General features: G+C 36.2%; 1 protein-coding gene across 2 annotated transcripts in view; it reads left to right on the forward strand.

Moving 5' to 3' along the window:
* Positions 1-19,816, forward strand: part of ecm2.1.S (extracellular matrix protein 2, female organ and adipocyte specific, gene 1 S homeolog) — a 31,795-nt gene extending 11,979 nt beyond the window's left edge. For both annotated transcript variants that reach the window (XM_018261284.2, XM_041561670.1), the window contains exons 2-10: positions 1,334-1,693; positions 3,617-3,805; positions 4,556-5,170; positions 7,737-7,852; positions 13,112-13,247; positions 15,395-15,552; positions 16,410-16,549; positions 16,939-17,265; positions 19,190-19,816. In XM_018261284.2, coding sequence (XP_018116773.1) covers positions 1,405-1,693; positions 3,617-3,805; positions 4,556-5,170; positions 7,737-7,852; positions 13,112-13,247; positions 15,395-15,552; positions 16,410-16,549; positions 16,939-17,265; positions 19,190-19,358 — 2,139 coding nt within the window. In that variant the 5' untranslated portion in view covers positions 1,334-1,404 and the 3' untranslated portion in view covers positions 19,359-19,816. The remainder of the gene's footprint in view (positions 1-1,333; positions 1,694-3,616; positions 3,806-4,555; positions 5,171-7,736; positions 7,853-13,111; positions 13,248-15,394; positions 15,553-16,409; positions 16,550-16,938; positions 17,266-19,189) is intronic.
* Positions 19,817-20,273: the final 457 nt, after the last annotated feature.

Genomic DNA, 20,273 nt, shown 5'->3' on the forward strand with positions numbered 1-20,273 from the left:
GGATCAAGTACAAGCTACTGTTTTATTATTACTGAGACAAAGGAAATCATTTTTAAAAATCAGGATGATTTGATTATTATGGACTTTATGGGAGATGCTCTTGCCGTAATTCAGAGCTGTCTGGATAACTAGTTTCTGTATAACGGATTCCATATCTGTACTAATATAAGGACATTAAGACATTTTGTGCCTTAAGCTACCAACAAATGCCTTCCCCTTGAAAATATTGCAATATATATAAACAGAGATTGTTTGTCCATGTATTGCAATTTATTCAAAGTCATCCCAGGTCTGGCCATTCCTACACTTACTTTCATGTGATTCATTAAGAATTCAATTGCTTCATTATACACTTCGACATAGTTGGTCAGCTTTGGATTTTAATAGGACATTGTTTTATATTACAAACAAATTTAAGAAGAAAATAAATAAAATATAATTCTGCATGAGTATTTGAGTCACCTTTTCAGGAATGACATGAGCCACTCCGTTGTTGCTTTTAGCAGCCAGATATAGTCCGTTGCAGAGTATATATATATATATACATTTATTTTTTTGTCATTTAAAGCAATGTCCTAGTAAAATACTAGTTTTAAGCTTTAGTTCATGGAAATAAACGTATCACAGGCAACAATATTTCAGTGTAGGATGTGATATTTAGTAAAATTTGAGAATTGGTCAATGGTCTTAATACCAAGTCACTTGAACTTCTCACTCACAACCTCTCTCCCATCATTATATGAATATATGTCGGATTGGGCCTACTAGGGCCCACCAGAGATCCTGGAATCGAATCCTGACAAAACCGTTACTTATAAAATCTGCTAATTGAGCGTGCCATGGCTCTTTGGTGGATAGGGTTTCTACCTAACATTTGGCACCCCCAAGTGCTCGAAGCCTTTCCTTCTCCTTTGAATGTGAATATTTTTGAAATTACTGGAACACAGGGAGGTTTTGTCTGTTTTGATGATGGAAATGCAAAAGAGGACAATTTCACATTATTATTTCCTAGGAGGTGATTTTGCACAGGGCCAAAAAGTCCCATCTGACACATTTCTTTGTCACTTTATGCATATTTTCTGGTCCTGAATGTGTCAAGAAAGTAAGGAGTGATTCAAGGTCCTTTTCAAGGGGAACCAAATTGTCTACAGTACCGATCTACACCTAGGTATTATATTCTGCTTACTGATATGATTGTGTTCTGGGGTCATTTTCTTATCCAATTAAAATCATACATCAGGCCATGAAAGAAAACTAATGCAGTAATTGTTATATTAATTTCTGGCGAAATATATATGATTCTTCCTTCAGAATGCATTTTTTTTTCTTCTAGGAACCAGAAAACATTCATACTTGATGTGCAATATCTTTTGGCTGGCTTGATATTTCAATTTCAGTATCAATATGAGAACTGTATTTCTAATCTTTCTCCTACTGTTAATTACCGAGTGGACCACTTGCGCTCAAGATGAACATTTCTCTACTTCTAAATCCAAGAAGAGGAAGATAAAGAACAGACGCAGAAGAGTTTTATCAAAAAGTTCCATGGCAATACAACAGATGACTAAGCCCTCAACCACGCCTATTCCAGAATTGCACATGCCTGTCTTCAATGCAGATGATGCCATAGTGCATGTTTTACAAACTATTTTAGGTGTGAATGAGCAAGCTCCAAATTACAACATATTGCCAGGTAATAGTTAAAGATGAGATCTAGTGTTTTTGATATAAAATCAAGATGAAATCACTGATTGCACTGCAAAGGTAGTGGCCAACTCTTTGTAAAAAATGGGCCTTTGCATAAGAATAGAAAGCTTCAGATGACAACTTTGAAAGCTCAGTTCTTCACTTTTAAAGGGATTCTTATCTTGGAATATAATTGACTTGCACTCATACTGATCTCCTATAAAGTTCTGTCTTCACTCACTGTGCAGTTTCAGAAACATAGTCTTTTTCTTTACCCTATAATTGAACTCTAATTCAGATGTCCACAAAAGTACTCAAAGTCAAAGTTCCAACAAAATACAGATTTGAATCAACAATTGTGGCTGGGAAATAATAGTTATGGTATTTTGTGATTAGAGGTTGGGGAGATGAAGCAAGCACTGAACTCTCTTTGTGACTGTAGAGTAACAATGGTAACATTGATTCTGGAGAAAATGTGACATATTTCAAGCTGTAAAGCCTGCTAAATTAAGCAGCACAGCATATAATTAAATTCATTACCCAGCAGCCCACAAAAAAGACAGAGGTCAGAACAGTTCATGATAAATGTTCTAGAAAGGACAACCTTTGTTTAAGTGAGAAATTTGATTATGTAAATCGAGTTAAATACCGCATTTGTTCACATAACTAATGAGAATAAAGTATATTATCCAGCACCTAGGGAGTGCTGGTGATACAAATCACATTTATGAGTAGTGGAAATCAATAAGTTTTCTCTTTTTCAATTATACATAAAGGAGAACTATCGCGAAAATGAATATTTAATATAAGCGTCATCACACTGAAATAAGAAACATCCTAAATACAATCAATTAAATATTCGGCATCGTTTCTGATATAATCAAGTTTATCTTCACTATTCCTCTCTCACCATCTGTTTCTCTTCATTCTGTCTTCATGCAGGAGTTGGGTGTCAGATATTCAATGACAGTTAGATACAATATAGGGGGGGGGGCTCCCTTTCCTAGCAGATGTATTAGAGCTCACTCAAATAACTGATTCCAGTACAAACAAAATCTAACAAAATAACTGCATTTTGCACAAATTCTGCATGTAGAGAGACATGATGTCTAGTGGTGATTTTAATAGAGTGAGCTTTAATATATCTTCGAGGCAAAAGGAGCCCCTATAAGATATATTGGATCTAACAGTCAATGCATCTCTGCCACCCAACTGCTGCATGAAGACAGAATAAAAATAAACATAACTTATATTACATTTTCATTTTTGTGAAAGTTCCCCTTTAAAAGCCCTCAAAACATGCTTGTGTCACAAAACAAACGAAATAAAGAAGGTTTGCAGTCGAAAACTGCCTTGCAAGTTTCTACCTAATCCAGTATTTGATTTGCTTAAATCAAGATGTAGCACAAAATGCATGTAGGGAGAATTCTGCCATAAGAACTAATGGCACATAACCCAACCAAAGAATATATTGGAGTTCTGAGAAGATAAAAGAACACAATGACGGGACATATGGAGATAAAATAAAGGGTTCAGCTTGTCTTGTCTGTGCTTTGGAGACAAAACTGTACTGCTACAGCATAGCAACACAAACAGATGCGGTGGTGGTGGTGTCATTTATGTTTGTTTGTTTTGGTGCTAAGTACTAAAATATTTCTAGAAATCTATCATCTTTTGAAGAAATAACCATACATGATTAAGAACAACCACAAATATAAAGCAAACTGAATTTGTTTAGAACTGCCAGACTGCTGAAAGCTACTATGAACACCAATGAGAAATGGAAATGCAATTAAGGGCGATTCCTGGACTTAAATTACACAGTGATCTTTTTACTGGACCTGATGGTTTGGTTACAGACTCTTCTTTGTCATTTGTTATAAAAATATAAGAATACATTGCTATTTATTTTATGTTCCTTTTGTTTCAGTAAAAAAAGGCCATTGCACAGTAAATGGGTTGGTAATGTTTGACAACGCAGTGTGGTCCCCTAATCCTTGCATTACGTGCATGTGTTCAAATGGAAACGAGATTTGTGATGAAACCATCTGCCCACTTCTGACATGTCCTATTACTGAGACTCACTGGGGAGAATGCTGCCCAGCCTGTAGTAACACCGGTATGTAAGAAGTTTTCTTCGTTCAAGAGCAGATTGCCCTAAACCGAATTTTAATAGGAAATAATGTATCTTTTAATTTACAATTATTATCAAACGCTTTACCTGCCAGAATCTATATTCCAGACCACAACCAATGAACATTAAGGAATAGAGGAAGGAATCTGATTCATAGCTGGGACTATGAATTAGTTTATTTATGTGTATAAAGAATTACATTTTTTCATAGCTCCGTACAATACACTGGGGAAAAGATAACTGAACGAATATCATGACAAACTATGATAAAACAAACTTGAGGTTAGAGGCCTCACCATCTTTTTTCTCCAACTTCACAGTGAACTTACAAATGAAACATCATTTTGGTCACTGTAGAGAAGAAAGGAGGGAGGTGGCTAAGACCTGTAACAAATGACGAGATTCGCAAGTGTCAAACTTCCATTTTCTATATTTTCAGGCTGAATACTCCATGGAATGTTGCTATGGATAGGTGTAACTGTAACAGTAGGGTTAGACAGGACCTGCATTAGCAGAATACGGCAGTGTAGGTCCAAGCAAACCACCTTCCCAGTCTAGAAGAATGGGGAAGTCATTGTTTTATTTGCAATTTACTATAAATATAATTAGTAAACTTTCGTACAATTTTTTCTATTTAATTAGTTTTGCTCACAAAAATATATTGAGGGTAAACAATAATTGCACCTATGTTCTTGAATTAATTACTCTATTATTCTATTTTTTCATCAACTTTAGTTAATCATCACCAACCTATTCAACAGCCTAATAGAATTTTACTGGAAAATGTAGCTGAATTTTCTGGGGATTCTCCAGAGCCAAACAACCTCAATGATCTGGTAATTTTGAAGGCCCCAAAGACACAACAAGAAATGGATGAGTTTCTTAAAACTGAGGGAGGTAGAGAAAAGTTAGAAGCAAAAAAACTGAAGCGCAAAAAGAAAAAGGAGGACAAAAAACAGAAAGTCAGAGAGAGAGAATTTGAAGAAAATAGAAAAGCATACGAACAGGAGGAAGCTAGATATAAAGAAGAAAAGAGAAATCGTGAAGAGGAAAAGAAAAGAAATGAAGAGAAGATGAGAGAAGAGGAGCTGCAAAAACAGAGAGAGAGAGAAGAACAAGAGCAGTACAGGGAAGATGATGAAGATGATGAAGAAGAGGAATACATTTTAAGAGGAGATGTTTTCAGAATCTCACCAAGAGTTCCAGGTTCTCGCAGGCCTGCTGTGATACATCATCCTCCATTGCCTCCAGGTTGTTTTATCTCAGAAACTACAGTTGGCTGTTCCAATGCTAAACTAAAACATGTACCAGCTATATCTGATCCTGATGTGAAGAGCATCGAACTTACAGGTGAGCAGTTTAAAGGATACGGTAATCCTTAAAATAAGTAAAAATGTAAATGTGAAATGAAATGTAAAATTGATGAGAGTGCTATTCTAAACACCATGAAGTAGTTGATGATGTTGTCAGGAGAAATAAAGAGGGCAGATCTGATGTTCTTCTGGTTAGGAAAAACATTAAAAAACCTCATAACTTTTATCATGTCTTTCCTAAACAAAAGAACATCAGATAAACCCTCAAAAAATTTTGTAAAAATTGTCTTAAAGTTTCGAATTCACAGCATCTTACTTGTGACCATTTTTCTAATATTAAAGTGTAGCGATGGGCGAATCCGACCCATTTTGCGGAAAATTCACTGAAATGCATTGATGTCTATGGATGACAACATTTTTTACACGCGACAAATTGTGCAACAACTTTTTCACCCATTAGTCTATGGGCCTTGTTTTCAATGCAAAACTTGGAGAAAAATTGCGCTTATCACTATTGAAGTGTAAAATTTTCACCTTCTAATGCAGCTCTGGGAGGGGGGTCGCCGACTCTTTAACTGTTTAAATCAATACAGTCTGCTGAGCAGAATCCCTGAGTTTCATTAAAGGTGAATTCCTCAAAAACATAACTTACGCTTTTTCAAAAGTAAGCATAATTTCAAGCAACTTTGCAATACATCAATTAAAAATATGCAGACTTCTCATGATTTTTAATGGTTTCTGACAGTTACCTAAGCCTAGCCCCTGCTCTCCTGCTGATCTGTCTGACTACTTTGCTGAGCTGGCTGACTACTGTTACTTTGTATCAACAGCCATCTGTCCTCAGCCTGCATCCTCCAAACCCCACAATTCCCTGCACATGGGAACATTAAACTTTATATTTACATTTTGGGAAAACAGTAAACAATAAAAGATGGAAAGCAATTGTAAAAAGTCTTTGTTTAAGGTGAACAATCTGAAAACAACTGAACTGGAAAGTATTTGGAAGGTGAACATGAATGCCTTTAACTTATCCTGCCATACGTTTTTTTTGTTTTTTTTTTACAATCTATATATAGTGAATAAAGTACCCCCTCTTGTAAAATATAAGGATATTATAAGTTACCGAGGAGTTTCATGACCATATAAAAACACGAGGCCGAAGGCCGAGTGTTTTTATAAAGGTCATGGAACTCAGAGGTAACTTCTAATATCCTCATATTTTGCAACTGGGGGTACTTTATTTATTATAATACACAAATTTCAGTGAGTCATGTGACAGAAATGACATCAGAACTCACCGTTTATAACTGATGACATCAGAACTCACCGTTTATAAGGATATCATCTACAGGATATTCATGGCTTTTGTGTATTATATACACATAAACATGGAATTATATATATAAGTATGGAATTAAATAAAAAAATGATGCATAGGGGCAGATTTACTAAAGGGTGAAGTGGTTATCGCTAGCATCAATTCTCTAGCGTTACAGGCTGCAGGGACATTGCCAATTTAATAGTGGGCGCAGGCAATAATTCATTAGCGAATGAAAAAAGCGCTGGAACTCATTGACACTCTATGGCCAGTCGGCAATTTGCTCTGGCTAATGGACATTATTCCACAAATTCACTAAAATGCGGATTTTACTGAACGTTACCTCTTTCGCCAGACTTGCCTTCGCCACCTCAGACCAAGCGAAGTGCAATGTAGTACATAGGCCTTCCTCAATCCTCTGTTATTTACATCATATTGATATTCTGTGAGTGGAAAATGCATCAAAGTTCAAAAAACGCTGGTGTCTTTTCCTTATTTTAGAGTGATAGGCTGCAAAAGTCCTTCAAAAATATTTTTTTTGGTAACCGGTTTTCTCCATACATTTTCCAATATATGGAACATTAACTTTACAGTGGGCTCATGCGTAGGGCATTATAACAACTCTATTGTCTTTATTAAGGTTTCCTGGACTTGTGTTTCAAAAAGTGTAATTTGTAAGTATATGCACCAACATGAAACATAATGACGTCCATACAACTTTAAATTTCCCGCCCTATGCAAATTGACCTGAGCGCAAAATCCCTAGCGAAGTTTTTGCTAGGCAGAAATGAACGCTAGCGCATCTTCACAATCAAATGCTCGTATTGCCGAAGTAACGCTAGAGAAAAGTCGACAGCGTTTGGGGCACACAACGAAACTCTGCATTTTAGTGAATTACCGTAGTCTGAGTGAATTTTCGCCTGGCGAAGTGTTGCGCTAGGTGCAAAGTGGACGTTGGTGAAAAAAAGTTTTGGTTTCTGATGATTGTAAATATCTCAATGATTCCAATAATCCATGTCTTGACATGTGATCATTGTGTTTATGCAAAACTGAAATTACAATTTTTATATCAAACTTTCAGCTCTTCTAGAGAAAAAGCAGAACGTAGCTCTCTGCACCAGTGATGCACCTCCCCACTAACTGTCTCTGCTTCCATCAATAGGCCATGACTGCATGTAGTACAATTGCTAATGTGCACACACAGATCCAATAATCTCATCAGTCTATCATTTGTACTAGCAGCACAAATAGTTTTTATTATTAATCAGTTCTTTTTAAATTACAGGTAATGCTATTACTTCAATTCTAAAAGAAACATTCAATGGCATGCCAAACCTGGAACGGATTGACCTTAGCAGGAACAGTCTTACATCAAATGAAATAGACTCACAATCATTTAAGGTGAGCTTTGGAACCATTGAGGCAAATTTTAATTATTGTAGAGTATTTCCACTTTCTATTGAATGTTATTAATTAGAAAACACTAAGGGGTTTATTTATCAAAATCCGAAATTGCCTCATGTTTTAAATAAAAAAAAAAAAGTCAGACCAAACTAGAATCCAAGAATTACCCTTATTTATTATTAAAAAAACACGAAAAAATCGGATCGGGAAAAACCACAACCGTTTCAGATTGTCGCACGAAAACCGCATCTTTTTCAGATTGTTGCAAGAAAAATCTGAATTTTTTGGATGTGACGTCTGAAAATTCTGAATTTTTTGTGAAATTCTGAAATGTTCGAATTATCATACAAAACCCAGCGCAGTCCATAAAATCTTCAAACTACAAATAGGACCTCTGCCATTGACTTCTACAGGACCTCGACAGGTTGAAGATGGAGTATTTTCAGATTCAGACTTTTTACATCCTCGGGGAATAATAAATCTCGAAAAATTTGAGTTTTTTTTCCACTAAAAATTTGGTTCTGCTGCCTGCAAATTGCCATAAGTCTCTGAGCTCTGTTTCGGGATACAGTGTTAATCAGAACTGTATTGGTGAAGGGCAGGCATTGGGTGGCCCCCCTACCCGTCCCCTAACTTGCGTTATTCAGGCTCAGTAGTTTGGGAGACCCTCTGCTCCTTGTGCCAGAACCAGGGTGAGGAACAGAGCGCAGTATTCTTCTGTGCAAGGGTTAGAGATCACCACAGTCCTCTAGAGTGAAATTCCACCACTCTTCATTAATTTCTATGGGATTTTGAAAGGCGTATTTATCAAATGGTGAACTTTCACTTTCACCCATTGATAAATACTCTTTTAAAAATCCCATAGAAATGAATGGAGAGTGGGGAAATATACCCTAACATATATAGTGAATAAAGTACCCCCTTTTGTAAAATATAAGGATATTATAAGTTACCGAGGAGTTTCATGACCATATAAAAACACGAGGCCGAAGGCCGAGTGTTTTTATAAAGGTCATGGAACTCCAAGGTAACTTCTAATATCCTCATATTTTGCAACTGGGGGTACTTTATTTATTATAATACACAAGTTTTAGTGAGTCATGTGACAGAAATTACATCAGAACTCACCGTTTATAACTGATGACATCAGAACTCACCGTTTATAAGGATATAATTTACAGGATATTCATGGCTTTTGTGTATTATATATAAATATACCCCAAAGAATCTTATGCGCATGTGCTAACTACAGAGGTGAGGCTGCCTGCTAATAAACCAAAATGTCAATCTTATATAATGGATTAAATAATATGCAGAGCCCTATTTACCTCCTGCATGAGTCAGTGTTTGTATACAGTATAATATGTATATTTAATGTACAGTTGAGTCCTAAAGCTTGCATACAGCTCTACTAAAGATTTTAAGCCTCAATTTTTTTAGTTGTTTTAATAATAGGTCCATCTTTACCTCTTGTTTTGGTAATTGTGCTTGTATTGTGACAATACATACCACCCAAATATGTGCCCTCCATTTATTTGTGAATTGAAAAGGGTTGCCAGAGCAAGGAGGCACATAAACCTAACCTAATATTAGTTCTTTCAGGAGGAATCATCTATTTGACTTCACATATAGTGCTAAAAACTGGGCACCTTGTGGGGCTTGAGAAATGGTAGGGGGGCTCAGTCTGAATAGGAGAATAGCTATTACCTCTCCTAGAAATGCCCAAAGGCTCATTTTGAAGGTCAGCTAATGGGATATTTGGGCTGAAAACATATATGCTATCCTAGTTTTATATTATGAAACTATGGCTGAGTGAGCAATACACTGATATTTACCTATATCTCTAACTTTTTTATGAGCTAAGGGGGTCCTTGACCAAAGTTTGGACAATCAAGGGGGACTTCAAATGAAAACATCTGACAACCACAACACTAGACAATACACTCACAAGGCAGTCCAAACAAATCTTCACAAAAGAGTCATAATAAGAGGTAGGTAGTGGTGAATGACATTTTTCACCAGGTTTCGCCACTAAACAGAAGTAGAGAAATCCCAACATAGAATATTTTTTCTATTTTCCAAATTATATGTATAGACTTTGATCAACAATAATTAGTGACATGAATTCAGTGTTTTTTTTATTCATTTACATCCAACTCTCCTGAACATCTGTGAGCATTAAAAATAGTATTACTCCCATAACAGTGGTTGAAAAAATGCCTGAAGCAGGAATCAAGAATACACCTACTGCTTGATTAGCAACAGACACATTCCAGTTTTCATCTGGCATTGTAAAATCTTCCACTTTACCTCACTCTTCTTTAACAACGTTGTGATTTGCTCTATTAGCATACCTAATATTTTATATTGCCCAGGGGGTTACAGATACAGAATTACACAATTCTCCCTGGTTTGAAAGGGGCTGACAAAAGGATTGGTTAAGCAACCTGCCAATCAGAATTATCAGTGCAGCAAACAGAAAGGGAAAGAGAGATTCTGCTTTCCATTGCAGTTACATTTACGAATAACTTTAAAAACCACTGAAAATGTGAAACGTACGTATATTGGCAAATTGTTTACAATAAAGTTTTTTGTTCATTAAGCAAATTTTATTTTTGAGTTTACATACCGATTTAAAGGGCAGATTTACTAAGGTTCGAGTGAATTTTTGAAGTACAAAAAGTTTGAATTTCGAAGTAATTTTTTGGATACTATCGAATAGGATACAACGACTTCAAATTTACTTCGACTTCGATTCGAAGTAAAAATCGTTCGAATATTTGACCATTCAATAATCGAAGTACTGTCTTTTTAAAAAAACTTCGACTTCAATACTTCGCCAAATTGTACCTGCCAAATTGCTATGTTAGTCTATGGGGACCTTCTACAAACTTTTTCTAAGGGGCCGATTCACTAACTTCGAGTGAAGGATTCGAAGTAAAAAAACTTCGAATTTCGAAGTGTTTTTTGGGCTACTTCGACCATCAAATGGGCTATTCCTTCAATCGTTGGATTAAAATCCTTCAAATCGTTCGATTCGAAGGATTTTATTGTTCGATCGAAGCAATAATCCTTCGATTGTTCGATCGCACTATTTGCGCTAAAATCCTTAGACTTTGATATTCGAAGTCGAAGGATTTTAATTCCCAGTCGAATATCGAGGGTTAATTAACCCTCGATATTCGACCCTTTGTGAATCGGCCCCTAAGTCTTTACACATCGAATAAAAATCGTTTGATCGTACGCTAAAATCGTTCGAATCATTCGATCGCACGATTTTTATTCGATCGTAGGATTGCCAAATTCGGTGAAAAGCTTTGAATTCCATATTTGAATTCGAAGTTTTTAAATTCGATGGTCGAATTTTGAATTTTTTTGTAATTTGACCCTTGATAAATCTGCCCCTAAGTGTTTCCCACATTATTTCAGTGTGCAGTGGGCAAGACTAGGGATAAACAGGCAGCCAGAAGAAATAGCAGGACAGTGGTATTTCCAAAATATCTCTGCATAAAACATTTCAAATAGATTTTGAAAACATATATAAGAAGCGTGTAGGTTTCAAGTTATATGAATATTTTTCTGACATAGTTCATAATGAAAGGGCAGTAATGTAAATCTTACGAGGAAGAAATTTGCTATTATTTCATCCGAAAAAAAGCAATGGTGCACATTTTAAAGAAATGGATGCCAAAGTTTGCGGCTGTGTCATTTCCACCAATGGCTGTCCTTGATGTTGCGCATGATTCACAGGATGCAAGTCTGTTGTACCTGTTGAGGCTTGCTAATAGTAGATCCAGGGTTCCAAAGCATCGAACTTGTGTGCTTTAGAAGAGGAGGTAACTTTTAATGTACATTCATATTTTAAAAAGTAGTTTTTTAGTGTCAGTACATACTTCTTATTAAGTAAAAGTATGGGATATATTATACAGAATGCTTTGAGCCTGGGGTTTAATATATAAGGGATCTTTCTGTGATTTGGATCACCTTGCTTTAAATGAGAAATAACCCCCGCGAATAAGAAAATCCCCTACCTACTACCTTGGTTAGTCCCCCCCCTCCCTGCTTCCCCCCCCCCCACATAGTTAGTTACCTCTGAAATTGCCCCTTAGAGTTTGCTCAAGTATCGTTGCAGAGTAAGCACAGCAGAGCTCATGGGCGCCATCTTCCGGGTCTCCAGTCTTCTTCAGGTCCTCTTCCTTTCCATTGCCAATTTCTGGCACTTTTGGCATGTGCACAGTTGCTACAAACTTCTGCTCCAACTGCACATGCACCAATATGGCGTTCACTTACAGAAGAAGACCTGAGATCCAGAAGGTGGCTCCCATGAGCTCCGCTCTGCTTACTCGACACCGATCCATGAGCGAGTTCATAGGGGCAATTTCAGGGGTAACTAGCTATGCAGTGGGGAAGCAGGGAGGGGGGACTACCTAGGGTAGTCGTTCTACCAAACAATGGTTAAAGAAGAATAAGATGAATGTTCTGGAATGGCCATGTCAAAGTCCTGACCTTAATCCATCTTGAAATGTTGTGGAAAGACCGAAAGTGAGCGGTTAATGTGAGGAAACCCACCAACATCCAAGAGCGGCAGGGCCGGATTTACATAGCGGGCACCCCTAGGCCCGCTGTCGTTCATCGCCCCCGCCCCCTCCTTTTTATTCGCTCATTTTTCATCATAGGGACCGGAGCAATAGGGAAATAATAAAAAAAAAACTATAGTATCTCTGCGCATCCCCAGTGTTTCTGAAGGAATCTGGGTGTGGTTGAGCAGCATGCCCCCCCCCCTAAAATCCTGCCACCCTAGGCCCGGGCCTTGGTGGCTTCTCCACAAATCCGGGCCTGAAGAGTGGAAGTTGTCCTGTATGGAGTAATGGACTAAAATTGAGTCGATGTGCAGGACTGATCAACAGTTACTGCAAACGTTTAGTTGTAGTCATTTCTGCACAAGAGGGTCACGCAAAATAATATAATTGAATACTGATTAACTTACTTTTGCCATTTGTAGAAATATTTTACCTTTTTTTCCCAATAAATACATGACCAAATCGAATAATCTGTGTTGCATTTCTTTAACTAGGGTTTCTTCATCTACTTTAAGGACTTGTTTGAAAAGCAGATGCTGTTTTAGGTCACATTCATATGAAAAATTTGAGAATTTTAAAGGGTTCACAAAATTTCAAGCACCGCTGTACATGTAATATTATTTTTAAGCATGAGAAACGCAAATGTTTAGCCTGTTCTCTGCTTTCTTTTCTTTAGTCACTGAAAAATCTAAAACGTCTGTACTTGGATGGAAACCTACTGGTCCATATGCCAACGGAATTACCATCTAGTTTGGAGGAGTTAAAACTGAATGACAATAAACTCGAAGGCCTGAAAAAACACAGTATGGAAGGTACAACATACATGAGTATTTTTACTTGAAACTTCTAAAAAAAAAAAAGTACATCCTTCAACTTATATCATTCATTTCTAAAATGACTCCAATTATATATGCATAGTCTAAAGAAAAAACATTTAAAAATGAAGTAGCTCCAACTTACTGTACAGGTATAGGATCCGTTATCCAGGAAAACCGTTATCCAGAAATCTCCGAATTATGGAAAGGCTGTCTCCCATAGACTCCATTTTATCCAAATTGTCCAGATTTATAAAAATGTCCTTTTTCTCTGTAATAATAAAACAGTACTTTTTACTTGATCCAAACTAAGATATAATTAATCCTTATTGGAAGCAAAAACATTGGGTTAATTTAATGTTTACATGATTTTTTAGACTTAAAGTGGACCTGTCACCCAGACATAAAAATCTGTATAATAAAACATGAAATCCAAATTATTTTATTAAAGCATTCATGCATTTAAAAATCTCAGCTGTCAATAAAATATTGCCTGCCCCTCCTCAATGCCTTGGGCATAGAGGCGGGGCAGACAATTACTTTCACTTTCCATTCAGCACTTCCTAGATGTCACTGCTCTTCATACATTCCCCCGTTCTCTTCTCCATTTCATTGTGTAGCCAGTGCATGGGGATGGACATCAGGTCCCCCATTCTGGTGCACAAACAAGATTCTGAGATGATACAAGACTTGTCTTAATAACAGTGTCCACAAAATGGCTCCTGCCTGCTTGTTATAATTATGAATTCCCAGACTAAAGTAAACAAAATTCAAATAATTTATACAGTGTAATTAAAGTTCATTTTGCTTGACTAACATGATAAAATAGGATTTGGAATAATTTTTTTGCATGACGGGTCTCCTTTAAGGTATGAAGATCCAAATTATGGAAAAATCCATTTTCCAGAATAACCCAGGTCTGGAGCATTCTGGATAACAGGTCTACTGTACTATGCATGAGGACCAGAAATGATTGTGAGCATTGTTCACAATTTTGGAGCAGCCGGTGTACAACTGATAACACACATCAGAACTGTGCATAAGTGTTTTTAGATGTATTTGTCATTAATGGCAGATATAATACCATTTACATAAACATTCAATAGACATGACAAATAGCCTGGCTGTTTGAATCTGGGATCCTCTAATCTAAATGACAAAATAATGCACTTCATATAAGCACGGTTTACTGTATCATTATGATGAAGGGAAATTCTAAAAACTGTGTGTAATTGCATTATATATATGTGGCTCGTGGGCATTTTTGGCACACCTGTTCTGAATACTAAACACCAAGGATGACTTAATAAAATATGTCCTTTTTTTGTTAGCCTCATACTAAGTACAAATTAGGTTCATTCAACTTTGTCAAGCCAGAGACACAGAGAAGAACGACACAAAGAACATCCAGCCAATACAATCTGTGATAGAGCACTACATATTACGCAAGTATTTTACACATTCAGCTTGGAGAAAAATCTGCCAGTAGCATCTGGTTTTCCTATATTTCTAAAAAGTTCTAAGATTTTAGATTTTTTAAGTGTTAAAAAAAACCACAAAAACCTCTAATGCAAATCTTCACCAAGTAAAAGCTGTTGAGGTGCTATAGAAGTCGGCGGAAACTCTGCTGATCTTATTACACCGTTTTAAATTAATTCTGACTTTTAAAAGTTTTTAAGAATTTTTTCAGCTAGGAATTGTCCAAAAAAACTTGCATTTTTAGAGGGTTTCATGGTAATCACATTTTTTAGCACAAAGTTCAGTGAATTTTTACGTTCAACTATTCAGATCTTTTAATAAATCTGCCCCTAAGTGAAGAACCACAAAAAACGCAATACAAAAATTCACCAGTTGCTGAGGTCCTATAGAAGTCAATGTGAGTTGTGCTGGATCTGGATAATTTTCCTTATTTTTTTTTCACTAGGCGGCCCGTTAACTAGCAATCAAATGTTTTTTTTTTACCACAAATCCATATGCATGGCTATATTTAATTATGGCTCTCCAGCCACTATTTACTGTAGATGATGTGCTAGACTGTAAACTCTTAAAAATGCCTGTATGTCACAAAGTTTCCATTTTCTAAGCCAAATCTTTTATGATATTGTTTATTGACAAAAGAAATTAAGGAATGTTCTTATTCTTAGACCTAACAAACCTGGTAACATTGGAAATGGAAGGAAACCAGCTTAGTGAAGGCAATGTCAGTCCCTTAGTATTCAAACCAATGAAACATTTGGCTTATTTGCGCCTAGGAAGGAATAAATTCCGGACAATACCACAAGGACTTCCAGTGTCCATTGAGGTAAATTATTCTATCTATCTATCTATCTATCTATCTATCTATCTATCTATCTATCATAATCTATCTATCCAGTGTCGGACTGGGACACTAGGGGCCCACCAAAAAACCTTAGACCAAGGGCCCACTCTCAGTATTGTTTATCTTCTACACACTCAACCTTTATTCTCCTATTCTCTTTTCTTTACATACTATAATCTATTGTTCCATCTATTTAGCCCCTTTTTTCTCATAGAAATAGGGAATGGCCATGAAATATGCCAAATGTTTAGAAGCATGAGATCCTACCTGGGTACCTGTGCCCACCGGGAGTTTTCCTGGTATCCTGGTGGGCCAGTCCAACACTGTATACTGTATAATCTATCTATCTATCTTATCAATAATCTATCTATCTATCTTTCAATTATCTATCTATCTATCTATCTATCTATCTATCATCTATCTCTCTCTCTCTCTCTCTCTCTCTCTCTCTCTCTCTCTCTCTCTCTCTCTCTCTCTCTCTCTCTATCTATCTATCTATCTTCTATCTCCATCTATCTATCTATCTATCTATCTATCTATCATCTATCTCTCTCTCTCTCTCTCTCTCTCTGTCTCTCTCTCTCTCTCTCTCTCTCTCTCTATCTATCTATCTATCTTCTATCTCCATCTATCTATCTATCTATCTATCTATCTATCTATCTATCTATCTATCTATCTATCTATCTATAGATATAAAATAAACCACACATAAATAAAAATGTTAAATTGCTAACTCATAACACATGTGGTATCCTGGCTGTTAATTTATGTTTAAGAATTTAAACATTTTAGGCATAATATCTTAGTTCATGCTGTTAGGTTTACATAATGCCTTGCAGGAACTCTACTTAGAGAGCAATGAAATTGAAGAGATTGTGGAGACCTCATTCAATCATACAAAAAATCTCAATACAGTTGTATTAAGGCACAACAAGCTTGAAGAAAGCAGAATAGACCCACTGACCTGGATCTTTCATAGGTAAGTAGTAAAGCAATGGCACACACAGTCAGTAGTGGGTATAGATCTGAGGAATTGTTAACATTGAATTATTAGTAAAATATTATCAGAATACATGATAATCATAAACAACGGAATTACTGTTCCACATAGAGAAAGGCTTTGTAACACAATTCCAAGTAAGTAATTTAAAGGCATGAACATATAAGCACTTATTTACAAATATGTGGGCAAATTGCAAAAATAGGAGCAAAACACCACAAACCTTTTGCTCTCAATGAATGTGATTAAAGAATGGGAATATGGTCACATTTCTATATAACTAGACTTATTCTGGGTAGGACACAGGTAAAAAAAAGTATTTGCGCCTCGATGTATTATAATAATTTCTCAATCTGTTCTTTTTAAAGGAACCTGGAATCAATAGATCTTTCCTACAACAAATTATACCAAGTCCCATCATATTTACCAAAGTCTTTAATGCATCTAGTGTTAGTAGGCAACCAGATAGAAAGGATTCCAGGTTATGTTTTTGCACACCTTAATCCAGGACTGGAATATCTCTACCTTTCCTTCAACAAATTAGACAACGATGGAATTGATGCTGTTTCCTTCCATGGGGCATACCACTCATTAAGAGAGATATTTCTTGATCACAACGAGTTACGGGATGTGCCAACTGGAATAGAACACATGACAGACCTTCATATTCTAAGACTTAACAACAACAAAATCAGGTAACATTAAATAACCATCACTCTTACATAGTTAAATAAGATAACAGTGTTCCATTTTTGCATATCATTTTTGCATTTACTATTTATATATATATATATATATATATATATATAACAGTCCATGGATAGTTAGCAGCGCACACTGGAATTTTAAAAAATTTAATTTATTTATTTAAATTTTAAAAAAGAGCATAATACATGCATTGACGTTTCGGTCCTGGTCTTGGACCGTTATCAAGATACAACATGTGATTAAAACAAAATCTTTATACTCTTCTATGAGCCTGAACAGGAAATGAGGTCAATGAAAAACTCACTTACACATAGAACCGACCAGTTGTCACAGTATCAATAATCCTTTAAATGTGACAACTCTCAAACATATTTCCTGAATCAGATACATGGTTATGATCTAGGATACACTGTAACAATTCAAAACATTATGTAACAACCTCGGCACTTAGCAATATACTGAAACAGGTATGGCACATTTAATTAAACTTTTATCTCTGTTCCAAAAAGCACGACAAGGAAAACTGCTCATTGAGACCGTGGGGTGCCAATGTGTTAAGTTTCTTAATCCAAAAACATTCCCTCTGAAGGAGCATTTTAGACCTATCACCCCCTCTCCTAAGTGGAGGAATATGGTCTATGCCAATATATTTAAACGTTGGAAGGTGATGACCTTTCTCCAGGAAATGTTTTGCAACGGGCTTCGAAGTGAAGTTGTCCCTAAATGCTGTACTTATGGCCGAACGGTGGGCATCCATCCTAAGGCGTAATGTAAGATCAGTCTTACCAACATAGGAAAGACCGCATGGGCAAGTTATTAAATAAATCACATGTGTAGTGGTGCATGTGATGTGTGATCGAATAGAAAATCTTTTGCCATTATATATATATAAAAACATTATTGGGGAAATGTAATATGTTTCGCTAGCGCAAAGACCATTGCGAATGTTAGCAACCATGTTTGTGTTCTCTTTGATGATTACAGATCTCCTCTAAAAGTTTGCCACCAAATGGCTTTTGCGAACATTCACAATGAACGTAATGAAATTTTGCAATCGTAAAGTGTATTTTGTGACAAAATATTTAACTCCAGAGCAGGTATTAATGCTTACCTTTGCTTAGTGTTGTAATATTCACCAGCGAATGATTTTACATTGCGAGCAAGGCTAAACATTCACAAAAACACCATTTCAAACATCGCTTCTGATTTTTTAATTACATTCGCCCTTAAGAGTACATTTCCAGTGGTTTACCCACTGTATTCTGGAAATTACCTTTTTAGGTAGGCAAAATGCCTGAAATCCACCCTGTGTGCCACCAAATCAGGTCAAGTTGTAAAGCAGTAAAGTAAAACCTTTGTTTAACTTTTACTACACTACGGGGCACATTTACTATTGGTAAAATCCTTCGACATCGAAGTCGAAGGATTTACCTCATTTCCTTCGTTCGTACGATCGAAGGAAAAATCGTTCGATTCGACCTTCCCCATAGGCTAACATTGATGCTCGGTAGGTTTTAGGTGGCGAAGTAGGGGGTCGAAGTTTTTTTTTTTAAAGAGTCGTACTTCGACTATCGAATGGTCGAATGGTCGAACGATTTTTAGTTTGAATCTTTCGTTTCGAAGTCGTAGTCGAAGGACGAAATAGCCAATTCGATGGTCGAAGTAGCCAAAAAAATACTTTGAAATTCAAAGTATTTTTTATTCTAATCCTTCACTTGAGCTAAGTAAATGTGCCCCGACTTGTCACAGCTATTTAACATTGTTTTCAGTTAAAAGTAAACATATCCTTTTACCATACAGATGGATTATAGAACGCTTGGCAAATTAGAATAGTCCTCATATTAAAACTATCTACTATATTTTTACCTCTTGGGTTACAACTGTTGTGTGAAAACTGTTGTCTCGTTACAGATCCGTGTCTCCATACTGTATCTGTAGTGCTGAAGAAGAAGGTGACTCCAGCTTAGAGGAGCTTCATCTTGAAAACAACTTCATCAATACAAGGGAAATTTCCCCATATGCATTCTTCTGCCTTCGATCGTACTCCAGTGTCATCCTTAAACCCCAGAAAGTCAAGTAAAATATTGAATTGGATTTATACTAATTATGGTTTTTGTACATGTTAATAAGGGTTATGGAGTATGTAATAAAGTCATCATAATAAATCAATAATATATGATTATTTTGTTGGTGCTACAGGATTGTGTGCTACTTGCACTGACCTGTCTCGTTGTCACTGGATTGTTTTTGAATTGCTAGCGCTGATGAAACAGGCAAGAAACAGAGTTTCAAAGGACAAAGGAGACAGTTCTAAACAGTGCTGCAAAATGAAATGGAAGACTTTATTAGCATTCATATACATTTTTACACACAAGGTCGTTTTGACAGTATAGAATGTCAGGTCATGGACAAAATATTTTTCTTTTCTAAAAAGCTTCTTTTCTGCAAATCTTCCAGCATTCCATTATGGCAGGAGTGTGCATACTTTACTAATGTGGGGCTACTACTACTTAAAAATAAATACTATGTTAAGACAGACATCTGTCTAAGTTGCATTTAATAGGTAAATGTATATGTTTCAGCTTACATACAAATTCAACTTACGAACAAACCTACAGACCCTATCTCCTACGTAACCTGGGGACTGCCTGTATTTCAATGAAAAGAATAAACAGAAGGGTAATTTGGACAAGCTGTTTGTTGACAGTGTCTTAAGATCTACTGATCACCAACTAAAGGTTTACTGGTAGATCCTGATATACCTTTTGGAGCCCCTGCATTATGGTATAATTTGGATAAGGATTTACCTATGTGATATGCAGTATATTTCAGCATCTCAGTGAATAGTAAATTGAAAATGTTCTCTATTTTACGCAAAATATAAGATTATCAATGAATAATACTATTTTTAAGTATTGGTACTTTACTCAGCAGTCGAACATATTATCAGACAGAGGCTCATGAAGTGGCACAGGAAATGGGCGAATCTGTGCAC

The sequence above is a fragment of the Xenopus laevis genome, chromosome 4S, assembly GCF_017654675.1.
Source record: "Xenopus laevis strain J_2021 chromosome 4S, Xenopus_laevis_v10.1, whole genome shotgun sequence".
In the NCBI taxonomy this organism is placed as follows: Eukaryota; Metazoa; Chordata; class Amphibia; order Anura; family Pipidae; genus Xenopus; species Xenopus laevis.